General features: G+C 38.4%; 1 protein-coding gene across 1 annotated transcript in view; it reads right to left on the reverse strand.

Annotated features, from left to right (window-relative positions):
- NRG3 (neuregulin 3) overlaps positions 1 to 16,687 on the reverse strand; it is a gene marked incomplete at its 3' end in the record, with an annotated part of 323,202 nt that overhangs the window by 75,395 nt on the left and 231,120 nt on the right. The window contains exon 3 of the mRNA XM_083866686.1: positions 15,719 to 15,792. Coding sequence (XP_083722812.1) covers positions 15,719 to 15,792 — 74 coding nt within the window. The remainder of the gene's footprint in view (positions 1 to 15,718; positions 15,793 to 16,687) is intronic.

Raw genomic sequence — 16,687 nt, forward strand, 5'->3', positions numbered from 1 at the left:
AGTTTGCTCTCGGAAATCCTGTCCACTACCAAGATAACCAAACCAAGGCAAACACTAAAAATATCACTTGGGATTCAATAGAGAGAGAAAGACCTACCAGCCCTAAAACTATATATGAAAATGTACAGCAGGCATTAATTTATTTCTGGGTGTTTCAGAGGCAGTAAGAAGTTAATTTTCACATAGTCTAAGTAGAATTAAAAAAAATAATACTTAAGACATATAAGAGTCTAAATATTATTAAATATTGACAGGTGCTGAAACTCCTCTAATAATTTTGCACTTTCTCTTCACTTTTTCCTTTTGCATGTGAGATTTTGCATTCTTACAGAGCAGACACATTATTTTACATTCAAATACTGGTGCAGCTGCTGCTACCTAAGGCTTGAGAGATTTATGGATAATAACACAAGTGCAAAATAAAAGAGTACATTTGGATGCATATCAAACAGAAGCTGCATCAGTCAATCAAACTGCTGGCCAACGGATTCAAGTCTGCAGATAAATATGAAACAAAATAAAACTCCTCAGTCAGACCAACTTCTCCAGAAAAATACATTATGCATTTCCCAGTACTGACATGGATAATGTAGTACTTTCCTCCTTGACCAAAGCCTGCCCCAGAATTTGTTTTCTAAGCCAACATGTGTCAAAGCAGAAAAGAACAGCCATTCTTCTGAACCGCTATCAATAAAAATGTAGCAACTGTATCAGCCAGCTTGTGTAACAATAAAAACCAGGTTTGTATCAATGTCAGGATCTCAGCACACCCCTCTGCACACCAAACATCAGTTCATGTACAGAGTCACTGTTGCAGGATGCACACGCTGCTGCTTCCCAGTCACTGCACTTGTTCTGACATCTAATTTTTATGGTGTAAATAGCACACTCTGCCCAAAGGAAAACCCCTCTGTGTATGCCTTTTTTGTCATGAATAAGAGAGCAAAGTAAAGGACCAAAGCAGTCCCACTCAAGCCCAACAACTTCATGCAGTTGCTTTTTAGTCTTTATCAATCAAAACCACTAAAATAAAAGCAATATAGAGGAGAGCTCTGAATTGAATTCTTGATTGGAAATCTGCACCAAAAGCCAGTCCTGTGTGAACACAGCTCTCATTAATTAACAGCCCTGGCAGTGAAGGGCATTTTGAGTTTACCATGCCCTAGGGAGGAGCAAATATAAATCAGGGCACCCTGTGGTCACCACCCAGGGATCAACATTCCAGTGCATTGATCAAGCAGCTGTGTCAATCCTAACTTTTCTTCCACTTCCAGCTTTTTATGGCCAGCAATTTAAGACACTCAGCAATCTCAGAGTATCCCCAAGTCCTGACCCCAGACCCTGACTGTGAGCCCAAGGCAGCAATAGCAGGCAGGGCTCTGCAGACCTCAACACCAGGTTTGCTCACATCCATCACACTGAGAATGACCTTCCTCCTGCTCCTTCTGGCCTCCTACCCCTGCTGCTCCACTGTCTCATACAATTAAACTCCCTAAAAAAACTCACCCTAAAACATAGAGTTTTTCTTGTATTTCCCCACTTGATTTTGTGGTTTTTTCAGCCAACCATGTACTCCTGAAATATTAATCTACTCCTACCACATGTAATCTGCTGGTAAGGGATTTTGTGTAAAGAATAAAAATAGGAGGTGGTTGGGCAATAATATTAATTCCTTCTCTGATCACATATTTTTCCACAGACTGTCCTCCTGAAGAATAACGCTGAGCACACAGCTCCATCTACTACTTTTTAAACTTTCCTATCACTCTTGGCAATAATATTTCCTTTGCTGCTGCTCTTTCCTCTGCTCAGACAGGCCATCTGCCATCCTGCTCTCCAAACTATTTGTCAGCTCCGATCTCTGTAAGGCACTGAAGATATTACAGGCAGGAATTACGTTCATATTGTTCTTCCTGTATTTCGGGTTGAGGACAGCACGGTGTTGTAATGAGACACTGACTGTAGAGAAAATGCAAAAGCCAGGACAGAAGGTACATGTCATAAATTTTCAATGTGCCCTTCCTATCCTTAAACTTATTCCAATTCTCCCCTGGCAATCAACTTTAAATGGTTTTCAGCACATGTAGATGTTAGGCAAAGGATTCCAAGTTACATACATTTTCTCCCTAAAACTGATCAATTTTCATTAAGCAAAGGAGATTTTTTTTTTTTTTTTAGTAAAAAAAAAAAAAAAAGTGTAGATGATACTCAGATTAATCAAAGTGGAGAATCTTTGGAGTAATTTTAGTGGAGTAATTCTAAGGATTGGAGCTCTGACAGGTAACTTGTCAGCCAATGAAGGGTTGTTGAGAGAAATGCACATTATCAGGATGAGCTGTGACTACTAAAAATTTTGGTTTATGTCAGCACATAAGAAGGAACATTTATATATAAAAGATCAAAATGGGAAGAAGTTGTTCCAAACCACTTGTTTTAGGGTCATGACTGGAAGGCAGGGGTGATAGAGCCTCTTTTAATACCTTTTTATTTTTGACCCCTCTAAACATGAGTAATTTTTATTTTAAGGTTTGAGTAGGTCTCATTCTCATCTTAGTAAATCTCATTCCGACTTCAAGCTTCAAGAATTTTCATTTTCAGGACAAACTCAGCTGGGAAGCCAAAACATACAGGAAACTTCCAGGTCTTATTCTGGGCAAACAAAGCCTCATTCAGAATTCATTTTAGCAAGTCTCTTGACTTGAGCAAAAACTAATTGCACAGTACATAGAAAAAAACTTTAAAACAACAACAACAATGAAAAAAACTCACTCAAAAGCACTTAAAAAAAAAAAAATCTCATCCACCTTGTCCATCTTGAAGGTCCTGTGCAGCTGGGGAGTGTAGAAAGATCTGGATTTTGTGTAGCATAAGAGTAAGAGGTTAACTATTAAAATTCTGCTGAGTTTTAGAAAGGTTTTATGAAAACTGAGCACTATTGACCCAAGAGGCAGATTGCTAATGTTGCATTATTCCATTCACTTGAGAGTTACATAAAGCACCCCAAATTAAAAAACTAAACAAGATGTAGTTTAACCTAGCCCAAGACTAAATATAATGTCTATATAGTCTAAATTTTCTTTTTTTTAATACAAGTTTTCTTGCCATCTTCCTTTCTTTTTTAATCTTATGGTTAAAAATAAAAAAAAGAAATAGAAAAATAATTCCATTTTCATATGTGCTGAATTCCAGCAGTCAGCTTTGTGATGCTTCCAAGTGACTGAGCCCAGCTGGGCATTCCAGGATTTGTGATGTTTTGCCAACACAGCAGGGGTCATGTCCCTGCTCCCAGAGCAGCTCTGCCCTGGCAGAAACTGAAGAGTTTCCCTGTACTAAGGACAGACACTGAGCAGTATGACTTTGAGTCTTCCTTAGGTTGTCTTATTGGAGCTTCCTAAGTGGTTAGAAGACTTAAACTTCTCTACATATCACCTTACAACATCCAAATTTGGCTTTTTGCTTAATTTGCCATATTCTAATTAGCCTCTGATGGAGCAGGAAAATACATCTCCATCTACTACATAGGAAAGTCATCTTTATATGCAGGTATAAAAAAAATCAGGTGGAGCCTTTGCTGCTTTCACGCCAATTTCTGGTAGGAGCTTTCTGCCTAAAGCAGGACTGAGGAAAGCACAAGTCCTGAAGGGAGAAATAGGTTACCCTGAATGTACCTTCAAAGGCACGGAAAGCTCAGAAAACAAGAGCCAAGTGAAATGGGTCATGATCTCCCAAGCAGATGCATCTCTATATTTAGCAACCACTATTATAGTTGTTGACATCTTAGGAAAAGTGTCCTTATCACCATCCCAAGTGGGCCCAACTTGTTCATCTTCTACTTATAAACTCATGTAGTAACATTGCCCCTTGGAATTACCCAGTCATAAAATCATTTAGGTTGGAAAAGACCTTCAAGATTGAGTCCAACCACTAACCCAATATTGTCAAGTCCACTGCTACACCACGTCCCCAGGTGCCACCTCCAGGTGTCTCCAGGGATGGTGACTCCACCACTTCCCTGGACATCCTGCTCCAATGCCTGACCAACCTTCTGGTAAAGAATTTTTTCCTAATATCCAACCTAAACATCCCCTGTTGCAACTGAGGCCGTTTCCTCTCGTGCTGTCACTTTTTATTTGGAAGAAGAGACCAACCCCACCTGTCTACAGCCTCCTTTCAGGGAGCTGTAAAGACTCTCCTGAGCTCCCTTTTCTCCAGCCTTTACTCACCATGTTCCCAATGCCTGTAAAATGAATAATAAATTACTGAGCATTGGTAAGCAGCATTTTTACCTGGAGTTCTTCAGACACCTACATTTATGGCTTAACCCAGTTTCTTCCAAAATAAATAATCTTTTCTCTAGAAGTGCACAGATCATACTTTAAGGCTTTATAAGCATTTAAATCTTTGAATATTGACTGAACACTAAACAAACCCTGACCACAAGGGTTGCTTAAAATGTGGAGACTGATAAAGACAGCAAATTAATACTGCATTAATAGGAGACCAAACTGTCAAAGACAGCTAGATCAGACTGGAGCACAAAGTCTTCACAGAAACAAAAATACCTTTTGCTTTCATATGTATTAACATATATACATATTTATATTTACAACTGCTTATCTCCACAGACAACAAGCTCCTTCAAAAGGACACTCTTCCCCCATCAGTGCACTGCATTGTCTGCCAGATGCAGATGGAGCCATTCAGGGGCAGCTCCTCCATCAGCAGGAGCCAGGCTCCTACATTAGAGTTGCTCAGCTTCTAGAGAAAGTCTTTTCAGAAGGACTCATTAAATCCAGAGTTAAAATACACCAGGTCATCTCATTACCAAGAAAAGGGCAAATTTATTATGTAAACCACAAATTAAGGCAAATAATTCAGTCGGATGCTTCAAATCTGCTCAATATCTTTCATTTCAGTGTTTACCTTGAGTAATGAGACCCTCAAGCAGATTTTTTCAGGATCCAGACCTAAGTCAGTATCTCACATTTAGTAAACCCTAGCACCTTCTATAATGAGCATTAAGGCAAAATTCTGTGTTGTGCTCTGTCTAAGGTTGGACTATACTGTAAAAATACACATTTCACTACAGTAGAAATTTCAAGTTTACTGACTCACCACTAGAGCTAGCTGGGAAATAGCAGGAAAAGCTTAGCCTTTCTCTCCCAGGAGAAAAAATTACAACCACAAACCTAAAAAAAGACAATGTCTGACCCCCTCCCTTTTCTGTGCTGTGATCTAGGCATTCACCTGCAAGAGAGCAAAATCAGGTCAAGGACTTGAACCTGTGTTTCACCTCTCATGGACAGGTATTCTGTTCTCTGCTAATTCTGGGATTTTTTCCCTGTACCAGATAAGGCTCCTTCTGAACCTGAAAAAGCTTTCACAATAGAAGCACTGTCGAGACACATAAAAACACTCTGTATTGAAAATGCAACCTTTTCTTCAAGAAAAATTCAGTTTTACTAAAAGCAAACAAAACAAGAATCCAAGTTAAATTTTGATGCTGCTTTTCACAAAACAGCCCACGCAGTGGATATTTTCTCCTACTAAGCATCAGGTATTAACCTCTCCCTATACCTTCAGAGATAATTAGAGCCAACTCCTTTGGAAACAAAATGAAATAAGGACATCTGTTCATTGTAAACATTTAAAGAGCATTTTGGATACTAAATAAAACTACATTTTATTTTTTTTTTCCATTATTAATGCACACACATTATGGAACAAAACAAAACATTTCAGATGAGGAGGAAAGGGGAGCATAAATGAGACAGACCAGACAGTCCGTGAAAAGCTATTTGTGATTCATCTGGAAGACTGGGAACAGAGGACTCAAATCTTGGCATCAGAGAGGGAGTAAAGGCCACACAGAGTGAGCGTGGGAAGGAATCACAGCAAAAGCACGTGGCAAACACTGGGTGGTGGCAAAGAGGAGCAGAGACAGGACACTCACTAATAGAAATATAATTCAGATGCTGAAGGAAAAAAGCCCCTCACAAATGGGGAGGAATATAAAGTAGATATGTTGGGATAAAAGGCAAAAGATTAAAAAACTGAACAAACTGGTATCTTAGCAGAATATGTAGGAGACTCAAATCTCCTCCTCCTGCTAACTCAGCTGAGGTGTTGAAGAGGTTGGGGAAGACAAGGTAAAGAGCAGAATTACTTGCAGGAAGGCAGTGGGCAATGGCAGGCAGGGCTTTGGCTGTTGCTTGTTCTCTGTTTCTGTTTCCCTTGTATGACCATCCAGAGCTGGATTGTCAAACCTGTTACTCAGGCTCTCTGCAGAAGTCACCAGAGGAACTTTCTGTTTTCCAGGCCCCTTATTAACTTTTGACTGTTGATGGCAGCAAACAACTGCACTTCTCTACAGCAAACAGGTAATTGCAGTGAGAGCAAAGAGCCCTGAGAGATCTCTGAAAAGGCTGGAAGTGAACCTGGTCCTCCAAACACAGCCTCATCAAGAGCTGCCTCTTCCAGTCTGCTCTTTGGTTTGCTTCTGGGACAACACTGATCTGGTTTGGCTTTAAGAAATTCCTGCCAGGAGCAAATTTATCACTGAAGAAAATGAATACACATGCACATGGCTGGCAATTTTTGACTCCCTAGTGGTCGACAGAAAACCCACTAGAAAACACAAGTCTTACATGGCATAAAAGTCACTTGAGGATAAGGCAATCTTGAAGGATTCATTAACAAAAGTCTACCAGTCCCGTGGAGATCAAGATTTTATCATTTGATCTTTCTGATTCAGGAAATAATAGTTACATAAATTGCTGGGTTTGCACAGTAAAGTTTTAACCAGAAGTGGCTATTCCCTCTTGCTAAATATAAATGTTTCATGTTAGGCCTAAGAAATGAGCCTGGAAATGCCTTCAGGAGCCTCAGCATTATTTTTGTTCTTAGCAAAAGATTGTAACTTTGATGTGGTAATCAAACTCACTGTAATACTGACCCATAATGTTTTCAGTAGGTTTGCCATTGGGCAGGTATGTTCATTGCCCTCACAGAATTTGGTCTTCTCCAGCAACACAGGGCACTCACTACTTTAATTTTGAATGATAATTATTCCTGGTGTTCCTTCATGAGCAGAGATTGTTCAAATTACCTGAATCAAGACTGAAAGAAACTGTAAGTGAAGTGAAAAGTCCAACAACAATAAATGCCTTAATAAGCATGCTTATAGTGGAGTAAGGACTTAATGCAAAGAGTGGAGATCAGCTAAGAGCTCAGAGGCTCTTCTGGGGTATTCATTTTGGGAAGATGATCAGCACACTCAGCAGAAAACCTCCTGGAAGAAACTTGAGCTCTCATGGATGAGCCTTAATGGTTTTACTTTCAAGACAGTGAGTGTGGGTTGGACTGATCCTGAGCTTTCTGCTCGTGCACTGCAGAATTAATCTTCCTGCTGTTCCACTCCTTAAAGTCATGAAACTCCTCTGAGCAGGACAGATCACAATACGAGGAACCCCACAGCTCCAGGATAGACCTGCCCACACATCACTGCATTTTTTACTAGAATCATTTTAACCACTCACAGGAGATGGCAGAACATTCAGTTCAGACTTAGATTTAACACAGACACATTCAAAGACACAGGATTAACTGCCAATAGGAGAAATCCATCTCTTTTCCCCATGTATCCTTGCTAGCTCTTGCAACAGGCAATGACATCTTAAAGAAACCTATACTGTGCCATCTCGACCAACCATGAAGAATTTAACTTCAGAAGTGTGACATAAAGTGAAATAGTATTGTTAAAGTAAGATCCTCTTGGACAAATGAGGAGCTAATTTACAAAGACAAGAACTCGACAAAATGAATACTTTCCAGCGAAATTGCAGTCACGTTTTGTGCAGTTTTCCTATATGTCATCTCAGGATGGTAAATCTTTACACTTTTCTCCCAGAGCATGAAAAACTATAGTCATTGCACTGCTGAATTTTCCTCTTAGGAGGTCCAAAACTGTGATATGACAAGTCAGTGATTGACGGCACCTCATCCATCCAGGAAAAAAAATCAAAAATTCCTCCTGAAAGACCATGGGAGATTGACACCAACAGTAACACGTTATCAGCAGAAGAGTACACAAGTCAGAAAAGTCAGTTACTTGGAGTAACAGGCAAAATTAGAAGCTTCCAGGGTGTCACAGAAAATAGACTTCAACTATATTTTCACTTGCAGCTTTCCAGACACGAAATGGCCAACAGCAGATCTAGGGAATCATGACGTGTTTGTAAGAGAGATAAGGAGGAGTTGCTGTTTCAGAACTCATCACTTCAGAAGGTGCCTGTTCTGGGAGAGCTGCACCGCCTCTCACGGGGCCGCGGGATGTTCCTGGCTGGCGGCAGAGCGGGAATAGCAATTCCCAGCTGGGGTCCTTGTGTAACACTGTGACCTCCATTCACAGCCATCTGCTGGGGATCTTGGGCAACCATCAGATGGTGAACTTCCCTAAAATACAGGTGCAAAAATCACTACACAAAGACCTAGAAATTCTTTAGCTAGACACGAGTCCCACATTTCGCAGATGAATGGTAGTTGGGAAAGGCAGACTTCAAACTCCTCTGCATGGGGTGGTTTTCATTTCCTTTCTGATTTACAGCAACTGTGGCTACAGAAAGACGTGATGAAAATTTCTTGTTGGCTGGGATTTGTATTCCTAGAGATCCCATTTTCTTTCTTCCTTGGGATTTGTACTGACTCCATATAAAATAAACTGTTGAATTTCACTATTATCGTTCCACATACATGCAATTTTTAAAGAAGAAGGAGGAAACAAGTGGTTTTGAGGTCTGTTTAGAGTTTTTTTCCCTGCTGTCAAAGATACTGCATTTACCCATTTCCAGCTTCTTTGTAAGAATGTCTACAGAGATGAAACCTGCACAAGCTGAATTCCAGAAAACCATCTATGGCCTAAAAACCATGGCAAAACCAAACATAATTGAATACTTCAAATTAAAAGTTTTGAAAATAAGACAATGTTGAATAACCAGATGCCGATACGTTCTAGTCTTCCAGGAGAAGAGATGAACAGAGAAGAGTAATGAACTAACTCTCCTTTAAAACTAACAAAAGGATTTTGGTCAAATTCAGATTGAATTTTTCTATTTTTCCAAATAAACCCATATGCCTTTTTATTTCAACGTTCTTTAGCTAATTCCTAAATAAAGTTCTCTGAATTTAGCAAAGGCTGACAAGTAATTTAAAACTGAAATAATTAATCAAAATAAACTGTAACCTCCCTACTAATATTTCCAGAAAGAAAGCCAGAACGTGTGGGGAGTAGTTGTGCAAACCCACTGCTGTTTTTTTTTTTTTTGTTTTTTTGTTTTGTTTTGTTTTGTTTTTTTTTTTTTTTCCTAAAAGGACTGGTAATTCAGAGAAAGTAGGGAAAAACCACCTCTGTTATTGCCACAAAAGTAATGAAAGCAATTCAGCTTAATATTTGGCAACAGCTCTCACAAGAACGCACTGCTTTTTTCTGTTTTGACTTGAGGAAAGCAGCAGAAATTTAGAAGACAAATGAGCTTAAAACACTCTCCCCCCTCATTAAAAAAATGAGGATCCCCAGTATATTCTTGTGATTTCAAAAATCTATTCTGCAGTTCTGACAGAGAAAAGAAGGAATTAAAAAAAAAAAATACTCAAAAACATCTATACTGCACGTTTGGTAAAAGTCACTGTTGGCTTATCCATAGAATCAAATATTATTAGGTGTTCCCTACAAATTTAAATTTTGCTTCAGGATTGTAAGAAATAACATTATCAAAACTGGTAGTGATTTTCTTTGCCCATGGCATTAGTGGCAATTTGTGACTTCCATTAATCTCTCTTTGACTTTAATGTTTCAGGACATTCTGATAACGAACACGTTCATGTTTCCAGTTATCACCGGTGAACACTTTCACTGAACTTTGTTAATGTCACACTCCTGGTTTGGAACATTTCCATTCCAGACCTGCAGAATAAAGCCTAAGTGCTTATTTTAAGGAAAAGAAAACAAAACCAGCAAGAACAAATCAAGAAGTTTCATATTTATTCATATTAAAGTAAATTTTACAGCTTCCATGCAACTTGAGTTTGAGAAAAATAGTCTTTTATTGACCATATCCCAAGGTTTTTACACCCCTGACCAAAGAGGAGGGAAACATGTTCCCTCATTGCCCCAGGGATATATTTTCCTTCTAATTTTACCTTGCTGATATTTCATATTCTTCAGCCTATCTCTCATTTGAGGCATTTTTTTTCACCTACACTTAAGCTCATTGAAACTTTTAGAGAGACTGTGTTGCTTTTCTTCTTTATTACTATTTGAATGAAGGCAATTCCTTCCTTTCAGTCCATTAATGCATCAAGATTAATCTAGGTTAATTTGTGATGCACTTGAGCTCGAGGAACTGGGGTTATACACCTTTATAAAGAGATTGCAGTTGGAGAAATATCAGATCCACTTGATGGAGGCTAACAGATTTTCTAGTGACTTGCCATTTCTGGGGACTTCCCTTGACTGCAGTCACCGCATCTTTAGCTCTTAAAACCTATTTTTACAAGTCAATAAAATACCACCTTTTGATTATTTAATTTTTATAAAAGCTTACTATCCTTGAGCATCATTAATATTTTTTTGTGAACACACAGGTGGTGTGGCACTTTACCATTAGTTTGATAAGACAGCACAAAACGACAGCCACTATAAAATAAGATTGGTCTACAACCTCTCCCTTCATATGCTTTTTCTGAATAAAAGAAGCCTTGAACAGATGAAATAATTAATGCAGAGGGGCTTAAAACTTTCTTTTCAGGAATAAGTTAAGCCACAAAATTCAGAGTTATATCTAGATTTCAGAAGCTCTTTCTGGGATTAAATAAGTGCCATGTAAAATCTGTTTAAGAAGGACTCGTCCTCCACAAAACTCAGATATCAAACTCTGGGTAGTCCCTGCTCCAAACTGCTCCTATTCTCATGTAACCTTTGAAGTCTTTCCAACAGCAAAATCTTATTTTCTCCTATGCCTTCCAGAAATCAAAAAAGGAGGAAAAAAAAGCATATTCAGAAGGAACTTTGACAAATTCAAAAAGGTCAAGTCAAATTGACAAATAAATTATTGAGGGCCTAGAAAATCAGTCACTCAGTAAGGGGCACAAGTTTAATTTTATGTATTCAAATTATTTGAAAATATATTTAAGAGACATTTCGCAATGGTGATGCTCTTTATCCTCTATTTAATAAGAATCTCTTTGCAAAACACCTTTGTAGTGTCCAATGCAGGAGCACAGACTTCAAAGGCAGCTCTGCTTAGAGCAGGAGGCTGAACTTCCTGAGTTCTCCTGACTTCTCTTGCAACATAAATTATCCTATGATCTCACATATACAAATCTAGATAGGGAAAAAAAAATTAAAAGCCTAGGTTTTTTTCTAATTTTCTTGGAGAGCTTTTTTTTTTTTTTTTTTTTTTTTTCTACAGTCCCAGTCTTCCAGAAGAGGGAGTTTGATCCTTTGCTACAGAAAGAGGTAATCTAAGAACGAGCAACTGCAGGTTCCAGATATGACACTTGCAGGTTTCTCTTTGATGAGATTAAAAGAGAAACATGTGTACCATGTTGTCACAGGTTAAAGTGTTATTACACCACAGGCTGTAGCTCACTCAGTGGGAAGACTTTTGACATTTTGAAAAAGCCAGTTTAACAAACCTGAAGCGTAACAACATGGAAACCAAGAAGAAAAAAAAAAATAAATCAAAGTTGAAACGAAACATTTTAACAAAATAAAAAATTGACACATTTTGGTGTAAGTTTTGTCTGGAGGCTGGAAAGTCTTGAAATCCTCAGAGCAGGGATGCTAAACAAACCCTGTTTCAGGTGGCTGGTTCACAGGGATTACAAGGGGCTTAGGAGCAAAGGATCATCAGAGTACAGAAGAAATTACATGATGGGGTTGACTGCAACAGCAGGAGCATGGCCTGGAGACCCATAAGCCTTCCAGCCCACTTTTATTCTTCTAGGAAATAATGCATTTATTCTGCCAAAGGATTGGATAACATCCCCAATATTTGATAGGGGATCCCTCTTTACTCAAGTCAAATGGGACACCTTGAATGTTAGTATGATAAGTACAAAATTAACACCAAGCTTTATAAAATTGAAATACACATTTTGCATGGAAAAGTAACTTTCAATGCTAAGAACAATGTGCTTGTAGGTGAAATCGAGCAAGTTGAGGTAATGTGATAAACTAATTTTCAATGCCTTGTTCCCCACTTTGCAATATGCCCACAGAACAGTCAAAACTTTAAAGGTTTGCCTGGGTATAAAAGCAGATAAAAAGAAGTATCTGTAGCCTACACAGAACTTACCTTTCAGGACTCATTGGGCCAGGCAGGTCTACTCCAGAACACTATAAAGGATAGCACAGGAGTACATTTCTACAATTCCTGTCATAAGTAGGTTCCCAATCCTAAAGATACACATAAGGCTACAGAAAAAAATTTCTTGGGCATGAAGTTGTATTAAGGCTGTACTTAAAAAGCTGAAAATATGAGTGTTCTACCATTGCCATTAGCTGTATTTATAGAGGAGTTAGCCCAGACAAAGAAAGCTGAAGTTACTAAATACTAGTATTCTAAAATATACTCCTTTAGTATTCTAAATACACTCCTTTCCATCCAGCATGTGACTGCTTTTTCTGTTCTTTTTGTCTTTTTTTTAACTCAGTTAAGAGTAGTCACATTAAGGGAAGTGGAAGCTGTTAGACCTGCCATGTTAAAGGTCCAGTAAAGAGCCTGTGCCTGAAGTGTTTTGACATTGGTCTCTGTATGTTGTACTATTTTTTTTTTTCTTAGGACTTTAATCCTATCTTTGAGCTGAAGGAAGGTAGCAGGTGGCAGATCTGACTGCAAGAAGCCATGGATGCCAATTAATGAACTCTGAAACACCATCAGGTAGCTTCAAGAGTGTTTCCTGAAAACAGAACCTTAAATACCTTAACCAGTTAGTTGAATTAAACCACATGCGCATGATCTAGCATGCATTAATCTATATTAATTATTAAATAATGTGTATTAATATCTGTGATGTAAAGTCAAGACCTGCCTAACATACATCTAAAACGAGGTGAGAAGCTGGTGTTAAAAATATTGCAGAACCATAACACATTATTTTTCACTATGCCAATAATATGCAGATAATACCTACACTGAACAAGCTTGGTTTGTATTAGCAGGCTATTTAAAAAAACAACATAAGAAAACAAGGACAAAAAAAATCAAGATGCTTTGGCCCATGTAGATAAGTAAAATTTTATAACAAAATTGTGGCTATTTACTAAGTGACTGGCACAGATTCACTTCCCAGTCATGACAAGGGTATATTGTGAAAATACAACCTGTGGCACCACAGGTAAGGTAAGACAAAAACACTGCTTGAGTATTTCACACATGCAAACTTCAAATAAGCTAAATATTAGCAGGTGTGCCATCAGCAGTACATTCACTACCAGGAACACCCTCAGCAATCCCATAAAACTCTGATGAGCTGGTCTTGTTCATAAAGCTTGAGTCTACCCACAGCCCAGACAAAAGGACCCTCCTCTCATTTTTCAGCTTTTGGAAATTTAGCGTTGCATTTAAAAAAATCTCTTCTTTCTGAAGCCACCTCCAAATTCACCCTCCAGCCATTCTCTTTCTAATCCAAACACATTCTACCACAAACTTCAGTTTCAGCAGTGCAAACCCAGAGCCTTTGAAGATGATAACACTGTGCTTGACTACTGTGTCAAATACTTTTTACACTCCTCAGGTTATGCAAATAACAAACATTTCTGCCACTGAGTGCTACTTATCAGTGTGGCACTTAATTTTTTTTCTCTCTCCAGAAGGAAGATAACTACATTACTGATTTAACTCCTGAACGAAATGTTGTCACTGTCCAGCTGCAGCAGAAAGTTCAATTATTTTCCTTCCAGGCTCGACATCCTTAGGACAAGTGCAGACACATACACAGAGATATATCACATTATGCCAACACACAGAAACGGACCTGAACTGGACCTGTCTTTTCCTCTTTTGAAAACAGATGAGGCTCAAATATAAGTTAAATTTCAAGAGTGACTAGAAAAGTACCTAAGTCATGTTAACCTGTTTCATTCATACCAAAAGAGAGGCTCCTCCTGGGCCATGGGTGTGTACAGTGGATCCATGACAATGTCAAGCCAAAGCCCCTTCTCCTTATATACTCTAAATAATATAATTTTGTAACAAAACCTGAACAAAATAAAAAAAAAACCCAAACTTTTGTGTGCAAAAGGTTGTTTCAGCAGAACTTAGCTGACTGAGAAGGATGATGTGGCTGAAAAACGCTCTGGAAACAATAAAGCCAGAACCCAACTGGAGTGAGCATCTAATAAAGAGAAGCAAGTCTGTGCAACCAACACAAAGAAAGAAACAACAGCACTGTCTGCACCACACAAACACTATGGGGCTTTTGCTCTTGGTAGATGCAGCTTAACCTGGGAGCCTTTTTGGGGCTTTGTGTTGTATCTGCATGGATTAAACCTCTATTCTTGAGAGAGTAAAGCCATAGTCCCTTGTGAAAACCAGGTCAGACAGGTACCACTCTGTCCTGTTGTTAATCAACTGCCTTTCCCATATTTTTAGGATACAAACTACCTTTTTCTTCTACACATGCACATAAAACTTGGCTGAGGCAAAATCTGCCTGTTCACTACAAGCTCTGCATTTTACTATTAAAGGTCAAGCTAAGGAGAAAATAAACCAAACACAAAGCAAACTGTAATGGCAGCTCCACGACACAGAGAATTACAAAGCAACAGGTGCCTTTGGAAACAGGTTTTCACATGGAAAAGCAAAAGAAAATAAATTCAAAAAGCACAAGGACTAGAGAAACAAGCATTGTTCTTCAAAAAATGAAACAAAACAACTCAAATCTAACTTGAAAGAGCACCCAAAACCAGAAGACTTAATATGTTACAGTTTCCAGGTATATGAACAAAACCAAGAGATTGGATATGACCCTTTGTTGTACGTCACTTCATTTAAAAATGTCAGATAAACTTAATTAAATGGATTCACTTTCAAAAAATTCATCTTGGATAATATTTTTGACATAGTTTTATTAGTTGAGAGAATTTAGAAGGGGAAACAGTGGAGTAAGAGAAGATTTGTGCAGATATTATTCAGACATGCACTGACTGGTCAGTATAATAGGAAGTTACTTTGTCTCCACATTACTACCTGAAAGTACAACTTTATTACTTATCATTTATGCAAATAGATAACAAATCACTCGTCAAAGTGAAAAATAATTAACTATCATGAAAACTGATATAAAAGGAGATTATAATCTCTTCAGGACCATACAATGTGCGTTTATTTCCTTTTGAAGGAACCACTTTGCACTCTACACTGGGTTTCCTTTTAGATCGTGCAATTTTATTTGCTGTTGAGTCAAAAGCAGAGAAACACAAACGTTTTGGCTCTAAACAGGGACAGCATCATTCCAAACCATCAGGATTCACTGATGGATTGCCCTGCTGGAGCAGCACGTGTTTTACAAGAACAGAGACTGGATGATGTGTGTTTTTTTTTTATCCTGCCAACAACAGCACGGAGTGGCTGACTACAGGCAAAGGGTCATCCCACATGGCAAGAGCAGCCTCCAGCACGGATTGAAAATATAAGAAAAAAAACGTTTGACGTACTTGGATCTGACAAGATTGAGTCGGTTTTCGGCAAAAATTGGTCACAGCGGACTCCTTGGTAGCCCTCTTTGCACCTGAGGAAAAGGGGATAAATGACAAACATACGCATGCGGTAGGTAAAAGGTTAATTTCAAGGTACCAAATCAAGCCTGCCAACACTGCAAAGGGACTGGCATGTCTACAATATGCAAGTTACTATAATGGGAGCATGGTTATTACTGGAACACAACGGAAGTGGGGAAAATAATTTGTATTTCAAAGAAAGTTCCCCTCAAACCGTTCGATTATTTTAGAAAGTATGAAAATAAACATTGTTTTAGCATAACCATTCTTTTAAATATCAATTCGGTGAAACAAGCAAAGAAAAAAGCTGTATAAAGTACACATATTGGCAAATAAAATGAATTCTTAGGTAACATAGCACCTTATAAAACTTCCATACTGCAAAAACCGTGGGATGACATAGCACTTTATAAAACTTCCACACTGCAAAAACCATGAGACGGACAACTTATCTTTGGCTGTCTGAAAAAGCAGGGAACACTTAGCTAGCCATTAATTTTAATATCAGTTTATACTGTGCTTAAAATATAAAACGATAGACATCATCAGGCATTGTTTGCAGGCAGGAAGTTTAAGATGCCTGTGAGATTAGATTTTGAAGCACATAAACCAGAATACCCTCCTGCCTCAACAAACAAGAGCAGGCTTTGACTGAGATTGTAATACTATTATTTATCTTGAAGCCCTACTTTGAAGCAATTCCATTTACTGCTTTTGAACTGTTCTCAGAAGTCTCATTTCAACTAAGTGTATCAGAATCAGATCTTTAATTATTTATTCGTCAAGCAGTTTTTCAGAGGGAAGTGATGGACACTTTAATTATAAATGATAGCAACAGGGATTCCTTATCTCCCAAAGCTCTTGCACATCACATAAGCAATATGCTCAAATCAGCATCACCACCTT

The sequence above is a fragment of the Zosterops lateralis genome, assembly GCF_965231275.1.
Source record: "Zosterops lateralis genome assembly, chromosome: 8".
In the NCBI taxonomy this organism is placed as follows: Eukaryota; Metazoa; Chordata; class Aves; order Passeriformes; family Zosteropidae; genus Zosterops; species Zosterops lateralis.